General features: G+C 52.6%; 1 protein-coding gene across 1 annotated transcript in view; it reads right to left on the bottom strand.

Moving 5' to 3' along the window:
• The window catches only part of Slc9a1 (solute carrier family 9 member A1), a 56,335-nt gene that overhangs the window by 5,457 nt on the left and 33,693 nt on the right, over positions 1-17,185 (bottom strand). Inside the window, exons 2-5 of the mRNA XM_036177430.1 lie at positions 7,043-7,503; positions 3,736-3,986; positions 2,440-2,657; positions 515-717 (exon numbers count right to left, since the gene is read on the bottom strand). Of these exons, the coding sequence (XP_036033323.1) occupies positions 515-717; positions 2,440-2,657; positions 3,736-3,986; positions 7,043-7,503 (1,133 nt within the window). The remainder of the gene's footprint in view (positions 1-514; positions 718-2,439; positions 2,658-3,735; positions 3,987-7,042; positions 7,504-17,185) is intronic.

The raw sequence follows: 17,185 nt of genomic DNA, 5'->3' as shown, positions 1-17,185 counted from the left end.
GGTGGAGCTCTGCTGAGCCTGGGTCATTTAAATGCTCAGAAGTCACTGGCCAGCAGGCCTGAAGGACTCTTGGGGATCACATAGCCCAGTCTCCTTACTTCACAAACGGGGAACTGAGACAGACAGGTACTCCTCCCCAAGAAACACAGCTAGTGAAGCCTCAGGCTTCCTGGCTCAAGAGATGGTCCAGCTGCCTGTGCTGTGCTGCTGGAGATGGCAAACCATGAAACCACTGAGGCAGTCAGATCTCAGGCCTGCCAGCTACCCATGCCACATCAGTGGCTCTTAATGAAGTTGGGCAGCACTCTGGTCACTTCATATACTAATCACTGACTTCACAATGTCACATTACCACAACTGAGAACTGAGGCCACAAAGGGGGATGGCCTGCCCAAAGTCATGCGGCAAGTTCACAACAGGGTACCCACAGCCCCTTCCACACAACACGCTTTCCTCTTTCCACCAGAAAATCAGGGTCCCCAAGGCAGGGGCATGCCCACCCCAGGCCCAGCACCTGCACAAAGACTGTGAAGAAGATGACAGTGATGATGGCAGTGAGGAACAGGTCACACATGGGGAAGTGCTTCTTGTCCAGGAGGTAGCCCAGAGAGAAGGCGATGGCCCCTCGCAGGCCCCCGTAAGCGATGATGAACTGGTCCTTGGGGGTCAGCTTGACAATGCGGAACTTGTTGATGAACCAGGTCAGGCCCAGCACACCTGCCAGGGAGCAGGCAGAGGGGAGGTCAGGTTGTCCACGAGCCCCTCTAGCTCACTCACTTCCTGGGGCCCTCAGCCTGCACCTGTTCTGAAGATATCCCAGAGGCCTTCAGAGGCTACAGGTCAAGGGACGGGAGGAGACAGTAGAGTGGCACTGTGCTGTTACTTATGAAAACAGCTGAGCAGGAAGGAGATAATGGTTCTATTATCTCTCCTTTACTATATAGTGGGAATTGTCCATAATAAACCATAATTGCACAATGCAGGCTGAGGGAGGGATGCAGAAGAGTGCTTCGCCTGCGTGCATGAGGCCCTCGGTTTGATCCCCAGCATCACAAAACATACACACAAAACCTGCTTGCCAACAATAAAAATCCCACCTGTAATCCCAGCACTCAGGAGGCGGAGGCAGAAGGATTACCAGGAGTTCTAGGCCAGCCTGGTCTACACAGTAAGATCTTGTCTCAGACAAACAAACATATAAAAAACTCCAAACAAGAAACTAAAAAATGTAGAGGGCTGGAGAGATGGTTCAGTGGTTAAGAGCACCGACTGCTCTTCCAGAGGTCCTGAGTTCAATTCCCAGCAACCACATAGTGGCTTACAACCACTTGTAATGAGATCTGGTGCCCTCTTCTGGCCTGCAGGGATACATAATAAATAAATAAATTTTTTTTAAAAAAATTAAAAAAAAATGTAGAGAGGGACAGGAGAAGGCACCCACTGTGGACCTCTGGCTTCCATGTGCACAGGCACACATCATACAAAGGGCCCCAAGTAAATGTAATAGGAACCACAGACTCGGGTCTCATCACAGAGAAATGGAGTAAGACGCAGAGGGAAGCAGCGGTCTAGCCACTGAAGTGAGGACAATCTAGAATATGGGGGTGGAACCCACGGAGCTAGACCCCACAGGTGACACTAGGCTGGTAGCTTTGGGCCTGTGTGCCGTGACAACAGAATACTTGCTCAGGGTCATAGGCTGGGTTTTGAGGGCCTGAGAAGACCACTAGGCTTTTGGAGGGTCTTAAAGCCCTTCACTATGACTCACTGTGACATCGTCTGCAATGCCCCCATACTCACTATGAGCATGGGGCTTCTCCCCGCTCCACGGTTTCAAACGGTGTCAGGATTGCAGAGAAGAAATGGGAGCAGCTAGGAACCATTCAGCCAGGAACACACTGTATTACACCTATCTCACAAACTAGCCCCTCCTCAGACTGTACACCCCAAAGCTCAGCTTTTCAATACACCATGGTAGACACCCACAACTTAGCCCCTCTACACCTATACCAGAGATACCTCATAGCTCAGCCCCTCAATACACTATAATAGATAAACTGCACAGTTTAGTTCCACTACATGCTATACTGGACATGCCCCACAACTCAGCTCCTCCATATATAAAGATCCCACAGCCCAGTACCCTCAATACACTGTACTGGACACTCACAGCCCATTCCCTTACATATCCTACCATACAACACAACCCAGCTAGTACTGTGTGTCACACACATTAGAGCACACAGATCTTATACACCTTAGCACACATATACAACAGCACCACACACACATACCACAGTCCAGCTCTTAGAAACACCAACACACATCCACACCCCACAACCTAGCCTCACACTGTATCAACATCGTCCCTCCTCAGCCTGGCTCCTTCACACGGGGCACACACACACATTCCTCCCTTAGCCTAGGTCTGGTCCTTACCCAGGACCCGGGCGATGAGGCAGAAGAGCAGGGTGCTGATGACAAACGTCCAGTTCCACTGGTGGGAGCCAGCCACAGTGGAGACTCCAAGGAAGATGAAGATGAGGGTCTCACTGACGCTGCTCCACATCTTCAGGAAGTATTTGATGGTGGTATGTGACTTGTGGGAGATGTTGGCCTCCACGTAGGGGCGCATCACTACTCCTGAGGCGATGAGTCTTGGGGTGAAGAAGGAAAGGGTTCAGGAGTGAGCTGCACCTACTATTAACAGGCTGACCAACCACCTGCTTACTAGGCAACTCGTAAGGACCAAATACCCACCGTGTCTCCTTGACACACAGGGCCAGGGAATTCTTGTATTTTGCAGACAAGAGACAGGACTTTTGGAAAAATAAGATCACCACCATTGTCCAGCTGAGGTGAGTCAGTGCAAGAAACTAAATAAAGTCTGTGCAATTCCAAGGTCTTGGCCTTTTCCCCAAGGCCACACTGCCTCTGCCCAATGACAGCTAGGGACAGACTCTCTGGTCTCTTGGTTTCCCTCCATGTTCGATGCTGACAATGCACAGGGTCCCACTAGAGCCCTGCTTCTCCGCCTTCCTAACGCTGAGACCCTTTAATACAGTTCTCATGAAATTATTTTCATTGTACTTCATAACTGTAATGTTGGTACTGTTACGAATTGTAATGTAAAAATCTGTGTTTTCTGATGGTCTTTGGTGACCCCTAAAAGGGTTGAGAAGCACCGCTCTGGGACTTTTACAGGCTTCTTCCTACTACCCCGAATCCCCCAGTTTAGACTGGCCTCTTTACCTCTGTTCTCCTTTTCCTCACTGACTTGTGTCCCATGGCCCACTTCAAACTCAGCAGACAGCTCAGGGCTTTCCTACGCAGGTGGGGTAATATGCTAGTAGCTCTTTCTAGGGAGCCTGTGCCAGCTTCCATCTAGTCACTCACTTTGGGGAAAAGGGAGGATGTGGCGGGACTGACAACTTCGAGCTCGGGGCTTCCTCGGGAGCACAGAGATTCTGCCTCCTGTGACCAAGACTAACCCTCTAACACGGGTTGCTTTTTGCCTCATCTGCTTTCAGACAACCTTCAGATTCCTGAATCCCAGAGTCTACTGGAGTGTTCCCACGGGCAGCCTCTGATGACCTGGACCACTCCAGTGGACACGGTGAAGTCTGGAGTCCAGAGTCCAGGTGCTGGGGAGCTCCTTGGTGACCACACAGGTCTGGGGATGTCATGCCAAGTAGCTTCCCCTTCAAGCCTGCCACCTGCCACGCCCAGACTCACGCCATGATTCCTGACAGGTGGAAGAGCTCAGCTGACAGGTAAGCCATGTAGCTGTAGAGGAACACGAAGAGCGGCTCGATGACCCGGATGTGGGAGGTGAATCGGGAGGTGAAGGCTGCGATGACGCCGTAGACCACGCCCACAAACACTCCACCGAGGCTCACTACGAAGAAGCTCAGGAAGCCGAGGAAGATGTCCGAGATGCTCACATAGTCATAGTTGGCAAACTCCTCAAAGAGGTGATAGAGGACCTGGAAAGGGCAGGCGGGCTGGTGGGTAGGAGGGCAGGGCCCTGGTCCCATGTCCCACGGCTCCCTGGTTATCCCACCGGTGCATGCTCATCTCATCCCTCCGTGATCCACAGCCACGAATCCAGCCTATATGGCGGCGGGAAACCCTAGTGCTGAGCATGTGTAGAACCTGGGCTGGGGTTGGGGGCCTTCCTTTGGAGGCCCGCAGCACACCCTGCTGGAAATGAACATAAACTCTAAAGCCCGGCAGCCAAGCTACCATCCTTTGTACACACGGCCAGGGACCTAGTCTTGCTGTGCTTCCGTTTCCCCACCGGTGGGGGCAAATGGAGCGCCCATGTCACAGCGCTGTCACAGAATTAAGTGGATACTCCTGCCACCACCGGTGGTACCACTGAGTCCACTACTAATCTCTGTTGGAGCGTGTCTCTCTCCGCTAGTTAGCACGAAGCAGGAAGCTAACAGCAAACCCGTTAACCTCTGAAAACGCATGGGGCCAGGGCATCTGGGACCCACCAAGTGGGACTGACAAATCTCCGTTTAAACAAGCTGCCCAGGGAGCTACAACAAACACAGCTCAGACGCTGTGGAGCTGGAGGCCCTCGACAGCTCCCAGCCCTGGAGTAGGACAGTCTACAAATGGTCAGCACATACCAATGGTCTTTATCGGTATGCAGGCCAAGGATCCCTATCTCCTTGCTAGAGGGAGGCTCAGATATGTCAACTAACATGCCAGGGGGGCCTGCCAAGGGGCAAGACTGGGCCCAGAACTTGCTACCTCGGTCTCTGGGTTTTGTTCTGAGGGACTGATATGGCGGTTCCTCAGTCTACTCAGGTCCAGCCCGAGACAGCTCTGCCAGGAGCCAGATGGGATTTCCAGGCCTGGAGGAAGGGGAGGCGGACAGGAGAAGGTGACAGGACAGAGACCTGATGCCAGGCAGCTCAGGGGCAGCATCACTGTCTTGGAAATATGGCGTTCACACCTGTACCAAGCTCTTGAAAAGGCTCAACTTGGGCCTGGCTGGGCTCCAGTGAGGCCTGGAGGACCACACCTATCTGGGAGGCAGGCTGGGCCTCAGCAGCAGGTGTGCTCCGCCCTAGGCTAACCTCACTCCTGGCCTGGGGTGCTCAGGAGTGCTCACGTCTACTACATGGGCCACTGGAACAGCAGAGGCCAGGTCCTCCCTTCTAGCCTGGAGCTATGACAAGCAGCAAAGAGAATACGGTGTAGGCTTGTGTGGGTGTGTGTGGAGGGTCATGTGACTCCAGCAGCATCACTCATCAGCTAGTGGAACCTCTTAACGCCTCCATTTCTTCATGTGGTAACACTTGGATAAGAATGCCACTGCCGAGGTTGGTCTTTGCGATCTTTACACAAGCTAGAGCTACTTGGGAAGAAGACCTTCAGTTGAGAAAATGCCTCCATCAGACTGCCTGGAGCCAATGCTATGGGTTTTTTGTTTGTCTGTTTGTTTTAAATTCAAGGCTGAAGAGGGAGGACCCAGCTCACTGGATGGTACCACCTCTGGGCAGGTGGTCCTGGGTTGTACAGGAAAGCAGGCTGAGCAAGCCAATAAGCAGCACTCCTCCACAGTCTCTGCTTCAGTTCCTGCCTTGTATTCCTGTCCTGACTTCCCTCAGTGATGGGACGTGACCTGTGACCTGACTGTAACCTGAAAGAAACCCTTTCCTCCTCAGATTGCTTTTGCTCATGGTACTTGATCACAGCAACAGAAACCTCAATGAAGACAGCCAGAGTCACTCTGCAAACCAGCTAAGGCAAAACGCATTCAGACCGGAACACCTAAGGTTGGCCACATTGGAACACCTAATGTTGGCCACATGGTCACCACTGTCAGGAGATGGCACAGACCCTACACACCCAGATCTGAGTTATCAACTTGATGCAAGCATGCCTGTTTCAACATGGATTCAGAGCCAGACTCAGCTGGGGAGGGTTCAACTTAGGGACCGACTGGCTTCAGACACACATTAATAAGCAGAATTCCTATAGGAATCCCAGGAACATGACAGGCTAGCTTCTGTGCATCCTGCATGAGCTGAGGCTCGTGTATAACCCTTGGCAGGGGCTGCTGTTACAAGAGACCACAATGGAAAACTGAATGATCAGGCTAGACTGAGGTATGAGAAGTGAGGAAGAACACAGGAGGAAGCTGAGGCTGAGGCTGGTAAGCAATAGTCTGTTTCTACAGAGGTGTTGCATCCAAAGGGGCTGGAGATGGCAGAGTGCAGTGCCAGCAGGACTGGGCATGGGCCTCTGTGTCTTTTGTGTTTTCTGTGTGTGCAGACCCTTTCTTAGGAGTCTAGTTTTGGAGGGGACAGATGCGTGTGCACACATCTGCTTCCTGAGGAAACTGGCTGACAGACATGTACAGACACACGCAGTTCTGCCAGGTGCAGGTCCTTGCCTGACCTTAGGCAGACAGCACTACTACTCTGTCAACGGGAGAGGCCTGGACGAGGAAGAATCTCCTGCAGAGAGTCACAGAGGACAAAAGTAGTCAACCTAGATCTACTAAGTTCACTTATCACCTTCTAAGGTTTGGGGAGCATATTCCTTTCATTTCCTTTGCCCCAAACCCTGCACATACCAAATTCTTAAACGGCCAACACAAGAGCTAAAAGGCTCCTTGGAGATTAAATGGGCTATGAAGAAAAGAGGGCACTAAGAGGTCCAGTAATTGGGAAGACAGCAACAGAATGCAAGCTGACCAGGGAGCAAATGGCCCACGGGCCAAGAGCTCAGGTCCTCAAGGGCAACAGCTGGGCCAAGCACACTGCCTCAAATCTCAGCTTCGCCACATTCTAGCAAGTTGTCTAACTTCCGTGGGCTGTTCCTAGTTCTGAAAGATGAGAACAGCACATCTCTCCTCAGGTTGTCCTGAAGAGTAAGAGAGGGAATGTACATTCCAGTGCTCAGAGCAGTGCCTGACACACAAGCATGGAGGGACACTGGCCATCTCTACCGTCATCGGCGGAAGGGTAAGGCACTGCTTGTGCCCCATGTGCGTGGGGTGTGGCCCCTGCCCCCTCACCACAGTGACGGCATCATTGAGCAGGGACTCCCCGAAGACAAGGATGTGAAGCAGTTCGTTGATGTGGATCTCCTCGAAGACAGCCAGCACAGCCACTGGGTCCACAGCTGAGATGATGCTGCCGAAGAGCAGGGTGTCCAGCAGGCCGATGTTGTTGATCTGCTCACCGCCCACCAGGCACACGGCGTACAGGAGGCCACCCAGGAAGAAAGCGTTCCACAGGGTGCCCACCACAGCAAAGATCAGGATGGTGCCCAGGTTCTCCGTGAACTGCCGCAGTGGCAGGAAGTAGCCGGCATCCAGGATGATGGGTGGCAGCAGGAAGAGGAAGAAGACGTCTGACTGCAGGAAGGGGGGCGTCTCGCCGACACCCTTGATCAGGCCCCCCACCAGCAGCCCCACCACGATCAGCAGGCAACTCTCCGGGACGATGCTCGAGATGGTGGGGATCACATGGAAACCTGTGAAGGGCGAGAGAACGGGAGGCCGTGGGCTTTTCAGGGGAGCCAGAAGAATAGAAGGTTGGGGACAGGACTGGGGACCAGGAGAGCATCTGGCGAGAGGTGCACAGGCTTGGTCTCAGAAGGCCGCTCTGTTAACTCTCTGAGCCTCGGCTTCCTTGCCTGTAAAACGGAAGGGATAATACCAGCTTCACAGGGCTGTGGCATAAAATAAATGATTTTTAAAATTTACATTTATTTTATATATGTGCGTGTGCATGCATATACGTGTGAGCATGCACCATGGCACGTGGTTGGAGGTCAGAGGACAACTTGTGGGAATTGGTTCTTTCCTTCTATCATATGGGTCCTGGAGGATTGAACTCAGGTCCTCAGGCTTGGCAGCAAGCACCTTCACCTTCTGAGCTATTTTGGGCCGATGTTTTCACAGAACATTCACCAACTGTTTCTGTCACTGTCATAACTGTTGGAGAGCAGCAGCTCTATACACCTCTAGCAGACAGAAATGAAACTGATGACCAAGGTGCAAAGCATCCAAGGCATCACACTATTCCTGAACCCATGGCAGCTCTTCAGGGAGGCTGACTTATGTCCCATGTAGGGAAGAAGAATCTAATGGTTCTGTCACGGGGAAGGCGGCGAGCTCCATACCATGGAGGTGTGTAAGTCACAGGCTGACAATGAATGGTGTTAAAGTGGAGACGGCAGAGAGACGGGAGAATCTCCAAGCATTAGTGCCAGGAGAAATGTGAGAACAGGCCTGGGTCTGCAAACCTGCAGAGCACATGCAGAGACCTCCAATCCCAGACTTGTAGCAGACGGCTGTACATAACCGAGGCATGCTTTTCCGGACCTCCGGTTGCTGCTCCAGGCAAGATCCCAAGAGGTCAAAAGCCATCAGTCAGCTTTGGCAAGTGGAGTGAGATCTCTTTGCCACCCTACCCTGCCTTTAGCCCAATCCCATCCACTCTAAAGACAGGGCAACAGAGGCTAAAAACGTAAAGGGACTTGCCCAAAGTCAGAGCAAGTCATAGCAGAAGCACAAGGGAACCCAGATCTGATACCAGCTCCCAGCCAACACCATAGTTCTGAAATTTAAGTTCTCCTAGCCTCCCTCCCCATCAAGCCATCCTGACCCCCACCAACCATTTCCCTAGTGGTGTTGACCATCAGCAGCACGCTGTTCTCTGTCACAGACCATGCTGAGGCTCCAGATCCAAGCTCTGGGGAGCCCAGGTTTGGTTACAGAGCCCCATGTTCCCTATGAGCTCTTTGGTCTGGTTTTGCAGTAGGAAGGTGGGTGAAGACCTGGGCACCCAGATGCAATGTTGAGTACTCAGACCCCAAAGCCAGCTCAGTCAACAGACAGTGAACCCTTTGCTCAAGAATAATGCTCCCTCCTCTTCCCTACCTAGCAAGCTCTAAGCTGGCAAATTCCACAGTAGGTGCTGACTTGAAAACACCCATGATCCTCAAGGCCCTGCCTGGCCAGATCTTTGCCTTCATTATCCCCCAGAACCTTGGGAAGGAAGGAGAGTTCTCCCGAAAGCAAAGCCCTCCTATGTTCAGGTACCGACCCAGGCAAAGCCAGTACCACCACAGTCCCATACAATGCCAAGCTCCCAGGAGACACTGAAAACATACTAGGGAAAAACACGTCTCCATTTTAGGGTAGGAAGGAACCTCAAAGCCGCTTTGTACATGTTCCTGACTTCAAGAGTCACCTTGTGCGCTGAAAAGCTGTCTAGGCTGGGGTCGACCAGTAACACCCAGTGCTCAGCTGCCGGCCCATCTCTTGTCTTTCCCCCTCGATCCCCAATATTCAAATTCTTTGCAGTTTCTCCAAACAAGCGTCTTCTTTTCCTGGGAGACAGGCCCCACTGTGTGGCCGGTTAAGTGCATCTGCCTTCCCCACCGGGTCCTTCCCGAGCATCCTGTCTGCGCAGGGCACAACAGGACTCTTCGCTGGGCCTTCTCTCACAACCTTCAGGCCACAGTCATCACCTTTTGTCCCTGGCACCCACAGGGCCCAGGCAACCAGCTCTAGAGTGGAGCCAGGGCCACGGCTCCTTACCCAGAGACCCGCACTGCCCTGAAAGAAAGACTGTAGGCCCTGCCGCACCGTGAATCTTGAATGGTCTCGGGCTTCCACGTTTAAAGGGTTAGTAAGAGTAGGAAGCTGACAGAACCTTTAGGAGGTAGAGATTTTTAGGTCACTGGGAGTGTGTCCTTGAAGGGGAGGAAATAAGGGCCCTGCCCAAGGTTCTCTCCTTGCTCCTTGGCTCCCGATTTTGGTCCACCATGTGCTGCTCCCACAATGTGCTGCCTCACCACAGACCCAAAGCAAGAGGGCCATTCAGTCTTACAACTAAAAGCTCCAGCAGGGGCGATGGCCAGGTGGGTAAAAGGGTTTGCTGCTCCAGCAAAGGACTGGAACTCAGATCCCCCAGGTCCCACACACATTCTGGGTGCGCATGGCAGACCACCCAGAATCCCCACAATGGTAAGGAAGAAACAGGGATTACCCAGGGCAAGCTGGCTAGCTGGACTAGTTGAATCAACCGCTCTGGATTCAAGTGAGAGACCCTCCCTCAATATATAAGGTAAAGAGTTGTAGAAGACACTCAACTTTAACCTCTGGCCTACACACACACACACACACACACACACACACACACACACACACTGTAAACACATACATACACAATGTAATCATGCACACAATGTAAACACACACACACACACAATGTAAACACACAAAAGGCAAAAAACAAAACCCTCCAAAACTGAGTTTAAAAAGTTTAAAATTCTCTTTAAATGGGTATTTAGTCATAGGAAAGTGAGTCAATTGAGTTTAGGGGAATAGAATTTTTTTGTTTTTGTTTTTGTTTTTGAGACAGGGTTTCTCTGTGTAGTTTTGGTGCCTGTCCTGGAACTCAAACTCACAGAGATCCACCTGGCTCTGCCTCCCAAGTGCTGGGATTAAAGGTGGCCGCCGCCGCCGCCGCCGCCGCCACCACCGCCACCACCAGGCCTGGGAATAGAATTCTTATAATGGGCCAAAAAGCAGGTTCCCAAGATCAGGAGTGCAGCCCTAGGGACTGTTGAGATGGCTCAGTGGGTAAAGGTGCTTGCTGCCAAGCCTGATGACCCGGGTTTGATCCCAGGGTACAACGCAGTGGAGAGAACTAATTCTTAAAAGCTGTCCTCTGATGCTCACAGGCAGACTATAGCACACATGTAAGCACACATACACACTCATAAATAAACGCTTTAAAAAGTCCCTCCCTGCCCCCACAAAAAAAAAAAAAAAAAAAAAAAAAAAAAGAGTCCAGCTGCCACCAGCTGGCCTTCCTTGAGTGTCCAGGGTCCTGCTCTATAGCATTAGCAACAACAGCTGCCTTAGGAGAAGACAGACTTTAAAGACAACAACCCAGAGTAAACAAGACAGCATCCATCTCCCCCCAGCAGGACGGCTGGGAAACGCCTCTTGTCCTGTGTTCTCCTGCCTGGAGAGAGTGTGTGCGTGAAGCAGGCTGGGAACAGTCACACAGAGGGTGTTGGCTGCTCCTGAAGGTCTCCCTCAAGCCAGCCCTGTGCTGGAAGCACATGCCCTCTCCCGAGGACACTAACAGCTGGGTAGTGCTGCTATGCTGCAGAGGGCAAACCTGGGCTCTGCAAGGAAGGCTTCTGCTCCAGCACAGGTGTCTCGAACCTGGGGTAAAGAGCTCTCAGCCATTTGCTAGAGTGTCAATATTTTCCTGCTGGGCCCCGGGGACCTTTGTGGGAAGCTCATGGGGATGACCATGCTATTCTGGGATGAGTCCTCTATGGCAGGTGAACAGCTGGTGTTCCTACAGATGAGAGGCTGGTGCTCTGAGAGGCAGGATGTGCCCTCACAGGCCACTCCTGGGCTTGGGTCTCTGGAGCAGAGAACAATAAGCTTTCTGCTACTGAAGACAGCCCCCAGGATAGCCGGGCTTCAGTCATGTCCCTGGCATCCTTCCCTTCCCCTCCCCCGCCCCATCCTCTCTTTGGTCCTGCTTCCTAGTATTCTGCTGTGGGACTCCAGACCTGACCTGAGGAGCCTCTAGGCTGAGCCCAGGCTGTCTGTAGGAAAGGACCGGATCTCTTCACTCTTGGCTTCTTGCCTGCAGTGGGCAGCAAGTTACTGGAAAGTGCTTGGGGGAGAGGCAGTGTCTGTCAGGAGAAGGAGACTCCCTGGGGAAAGGAGCATGCCTGCCTGTGGTCTGTGCTAGCTCGTCCCTCTCCCAAGGCCTTGGTTCCAACCTTCCGCACCCTGTATCGCCCAAGAGTCCCCAAACACGGGACTGGCAGACACCTGCAGTGGAAAGAGCTGTAAATAGACGGGTCTCTGCTGTGGTGACAGAGGGCCTGCACTGAGGCAAGAGTCCAAGAGAAAGGCTCCTCCAGACACAAAGTGTGGCAGCGGTGAGTGAGCTCTGATGGAATTCGGGTAGGGCAGACACAGTTAGAAGCAGATCTAGAGACAAGGCAGCTAGAATGGACCTCAGACAGCATTTAATTAATTCTCCATTATACGGTCAGTCAGAGAGACCAAGTGACCTGTCGATAGCCACAGAACCAGTTCCGCAAGAGCTGTGTGCGGCAATACCAGTGAGGCCCGACGGCCCCACAGCGTTCCCTCCAGGCGTCCTGTCCACCCAGAGCTGTGAGGCAAGAAGGTGTGGAATTCCACATCCCAGCCTTACACAAACTCTTGAATGCAGCCCCAGGCTGGCTCCCTGTGAGAAGTGTCTGTGGGAGAGGAGGGTGTTCATCCCTTCCCGTTGAAGCGGCAGTCTGAACATGTGTGTACACAAATGCATACTGACAGAAATGTCACGAGATTTTGGATTGACTGGGGGTTCTCAGAGCTCTCCGCAGCTGCTCTGCCCTTCACCATGAAAACATTTTATTCACATTTCTCAGGCTGTCCCCATCTGCTGGGGTGGGAAAACGGCGGAGCAGGCAGGGCTGTCCCATGCTACCCACAGTTGCTAGGGTGAGGTGACCACATGTTCCTGGTTCAGCTTGTCCCAGGCCCGAGGCCTGGGAAGTTAGAGGGAATGCTGGGAAGAGGAGTCTCTGAGGTCTGCCGGTGTCAGGTCACCGAGGACCAGACGGCAGACTGGGGGCTCAGTCAGCCTACTTCCAGGCCTGAAGGCTGCTCTGGGGCCGCAGTTCGGCCAGTGCCCAAGAGACTCTCTGGACTTCTCTCCTCGCTGCACAGGAACTCCATTTCTTCAAGTCCCTCTTCTACAGCCCCAGCAGCTGTTCTCAAGACAGCCATGAGCGACGACGCCTCCCATGGAAGCTACAGTGACTACGTTTAGAGCAGCGTGTGGTAACCATCGTGATCTCATTCGCCCTCCATGGCTTTGAGAGGACCCAATCTTAGGATGAGGAGGCTGAGGCAGAGAGATTAATTAAGTACCTTGGATTAAATTCACAAAGCCAATAACTGGGTACACAATCTAGGCCCCGTAGCCTGTTCTGAGTCATTCACATCATTACCTCTAGTTTCATTCCCAGCTGGTTTCCCAGAGGACCCACCCAGGGTCCCTGAAGACCAGAGGCAGCCATGTTTTTCCATGAGCCCTTCTTCCCCAGGGAAGTCCTTGCATAGTTTCCCTCTCACGGCCCTCTTGAAACCATCTGCCTTTGAAGGGACCCTCCTGTAACTGGGCAGTGAGTCAGCCAGAAAGGTCTTTGCTGCCAGCTCTCAGGGTAACAGGTGGCAGTTAGTCAGACATGGGACACAAGAAGCAAAAGCAGCAGCTCAGATCCAGGCACAGCCTCAGCAGGCTCCCAGGGCAGGGGACAGGACTGTGTGCCACCGCCTACCCATGCTGTGTTCCCACAGCTAGAAAAACTGGGTCCCAATCAGGGTACAGTAACTGACTGGCAGGGTGGCCTTGCCAAGTTACTTTATGGCTCTTGTCCTCAGTTTGCCTACCTGTAGCATGCAGTGGGTAGAAGTAGATGTAGTTAGTAGGAGATGATAAAGGTAAGGAATGCCAAGCAAGGAGCCAGGTATGGAGTGCACTCCGATCATCCTACCCACTGAAGAACGGGGGCAGGGGGACTACAAGTCTGAGGCCTGCCTGAGCAACTCGGTGGGAACCAATCTCAAAAGGATGAGAGCACCACATGATGCTGACGCCCACTGTAAACGTGACAAATACTCTGTTAATGCTTTCATCAAGGGGCCAGCAAGGTGGTTCAGCGGGGAAAGTCTTGCGGCACAAACCTGGTGACCTGAGTTTTGATTCCTGGAACCCAAGAAAAAGTGGAAGGAGAGCCGGGCAGTGGTGGCGCACGTCTTTAATCCCAGCACTAGGGAGGCAGAGGCAGGCGGATCTCTGTGAGTTCGAGGCCAGCCAGAACTGTTACCCAGAGAAACCGTCTTGGCAAACAAACAACAAAGTAAAAGGAGACCTGAGCACACGAAGTTGTCTTCTGACCCCCACACAGGCACGGTTGCATGTGTGTCCTTTCGTGTGCCCCCACATCATGTCCACACACACTAATGACAAATAAATTGAAAGTAAAACTTCCTTCAGCTGAGTGTAACATAAATACACTATCATGACTCACTGCTGTGCATGTCCTCACTGCTGGACAGAAAGCTCCTGGGTGGGAACTTCTTAGGGCCATCTGAGTCCCTGGCTTCTAGCACGGAGCAAACATGGACTGCTTGTGACCGGTACGACTGACTGGTCAGATGTCAAGGGCAGGGAAAAGGAAGGCAGAGGGGCACTGGGAGTTCTTATGACAAAGCAGGGTTTAGGGGAAGAGTAGGCGGTGTTCCCAGAGCAGGGCCACTGAGCTGGGCTTTGAAGGCTCAGTCAAAAAATGCCTAAGGATCAGGGTCTGTTTCCTATAAAGAACCTCATAAACTGGGCCTGGGGGTGGAGGAAGGGAAGGCCTGTAACTGCAGCTCTTCTAGAGTCTGGGCAGAAGGATCCCAAGTTCAAGGATTGTCTGGGCTACCACAGCAAGTTCTAGGCCCTCCTCAGCAACCTAATGAGAGTCTGTCTGAGAACAAAAAATAAAATAGACAGGCTTAGAGCGCGGCTCGGGGAAAGCATTTGCCTAAATGAGGGAGGCGAATGGAGTCAGTCCCAAACACTGCAGCAGCAGCAGCAGAGAATGAGGAAGGAAACAGAGCTGGGGAGATGACACAAAGGTTAAAAACGTACACTGCTCTTGCAGAAGACCCGAGTTCTGTTCCCAGCACCTGGGTGATGGGAGCCTCTTCCACCTCCACCTCCAAAGGATCTGATGCCCTCTTCTGGCCTCTATGGGCAAGTGCATACATGCACACACTTTGAACTAAAGGCTGGAGGGAGCAGCTCAGGGTTCATGTTTGTCTAGGATAAACAAAGCCCTGGGGCTGATCTCCAGCACCTTGAGGGGAAAGGGAGGGCAGGAGGGAGGGAGGAAAAGAGGGAGGGAGGGAAGAAGCCAATGATAATGTTCTTCACTCATTGGGCATCCCTCGCTCATGAGTCATTGTACAATGCACTGTCCAGCACAGAGAAAGGAGCGCATTTAGTGTCACTGGGATGTGAGGGGCAGGGCTCGCGTCGTTGTCTTCAGGGATCTCTTCTCATTTCCTATTACACCCTGATCCTTACCTAGTAGATAATGAAAAGATCAGGGAGGTAGGGTGACCAAGACTACAGAACTGGGAAGGGCTGCCATAATTAGAATTCAGGTCTCCTAATCGCCGGTTCTTTGAGCTCCACGAAATCTAAGCCTGTCAGGATCAACAGAACAAGAATTCAAGTCTGCCATATGCCTCCCCCACATAAACAGTCAGAAATAAATCTGCTCCCAGTACCTGGGCAGGAACCGTTCCCATGCCCAGAAAGGCCAGCCCCTCTCTGTGCCTCTCCCCAGCATTTCCAAACAGCGGCTGGCTGTCTCCTGTTCTAATCCTACATCAGATCGGGGCGGCTTTCTCAGTTGTGGGGAAAGGGAGGGCACATAGGGTCCCACCCCTAGGTATAGCAAGTCTACATAACAAAACAGCTAAAAATCTATCTGAAAACACAACAGCGCTGCTGAGCTGTCTGGGCTAGGAAAAGGAGGCTGAGCCAGGAGCCAAGAGGCAGTTCCGGCCTGGACGTGCCCTAATAACCCTGAGCCCGGGTGTCTTCCAGCCTTCCCACTCACAGAGCTCACCACAGATGGGCCTTTTTCTGTGTGTCAAGTCAGAGTCAGGGGGCTGGACACAGAAGCACCCGCATACTGTGATGCTCCAGAGGCAGCCGGTAAAGGACAGACAGAACAGGGAATGGGCCACAGCAATCGTGAGAGCCACCAGCCCCCAGGAACCCACGGGGAGGAAGCCAGGAGTCATCTCTGGGAGGCCTGCTGGGAGAGGCTGTTCTAGATGTAGATATCTGTGACCAGCCCAAGAGTTATGCGGCTCTCACCCTCATTTAGAGACCCAGACCGGGCTGGCTGCCCAACTACCTAAGCTCCACCCCTGGCTCCTACAAAGTGGGAGGGAGAACCGACTCCCAAACGCTGACCTTTGACCTACGTGAATTTCCTCTGGGTTTATGGAAGCTTTTTCTTTTTCTTTTTCTTTTTTAAAAATTCATTTGTTTTAAAGACAGGGTTAGCTATGTAACCCAGGCTGGCCTCAAACTCACAGCAATCCCCCTGCCTCCTGATTCGGCCTCAGATTAAAGAAGTGAGCCTTTGTTTTTCTTGGGTCTTCACACAGGTTCTACCTCACCACCCACCCTCTTTCCGGTTGACAGAAGTTTCCCCGTCCTGCTTCTGTGTATACGTGAGGAACTCTTCAACTTCCACCCACTTCCCAGCCAGGCATCACCTCCTCTAGGAAGCCCTCCCTGCACACTCCAGACTGAGCCTGCTGTTTCTCCAAACTGACCATGCCCTGGACATTCTACATTAGAGCCCATCTGCTGGGCACCCCAGTACAGCCCGGTCCCCGGAAGGATGACACTGGGGAAGCTAGGGTCCAGGCAGGGGACAGTGCGAGCTTCCTAAAAGTCATCAGATCCCTCTCAAAGAAGGGCAAATGAGCAGAGACCAGTGACCTCTGATGCCTTCTGAGGCTCCGAGGCCGGACAGTGCAAAGGACATGGCACACTGGCCCGAGACACACAGGCTGAAGCATGCAGAGCGGACACTGCAGGCCTCCGAGGGTCCCCCTGACCTTCAGGCTGCACCCCTATCTGTATGGACTGCAGCCAAGTCCTGTCCCCAGCCTTCACCCTGCGGCTAAAGAACCACATCAGTGACCTCAAACCATCGAACCCCCTCCTCCCCGCTCTAAGCAACAGACTGGTGTCCCTCCATAAAGCCACAGTCAATGAATTCCCCTCCAGTGAGCAGATGATGACTCACACAGGGCCCAGGACAGCAGTAAACAGTGTGTGTTGACAAGAGACAGAACTGGCAGCCCCAGCACTGGCAGGAGAGGGCTCCAGCAGCCAGCACAGCCGTGATCTGGAAGAGAGACGGGGCTGTGTGGGGCAGCTCAGTGGGATCAGGATCATGAGTCTCAGTGGTAGTGGGACCATGCGTCACACACTGATTTCTGTCCATTTTCTTAAAGTGGACATGGACCACTCTGGTGATTAATTTGTTTTTGTTTTTGTTTTTTTTGAGACGG

This window comes from Onychomys torridus, chromosome 2 (genome assembly GCF_903995425.1).
Source record: "Onychomys torridus chromosome 2, mOncTor1.1, whole genome shotgun sequence".
Classification (NCBI taxonomy): domain Eukaryota; kingdom Metazoa; phylum Chordata; class Mammalia; order Rodentia; family Cricetidae; genus Onychomys; species Onychomys torridus.
The sequence above is the reverse complement of the archived record's forward strand: the minus strand, read 5'-3'. Positions and strand labels throughout refer to the sequence as shown.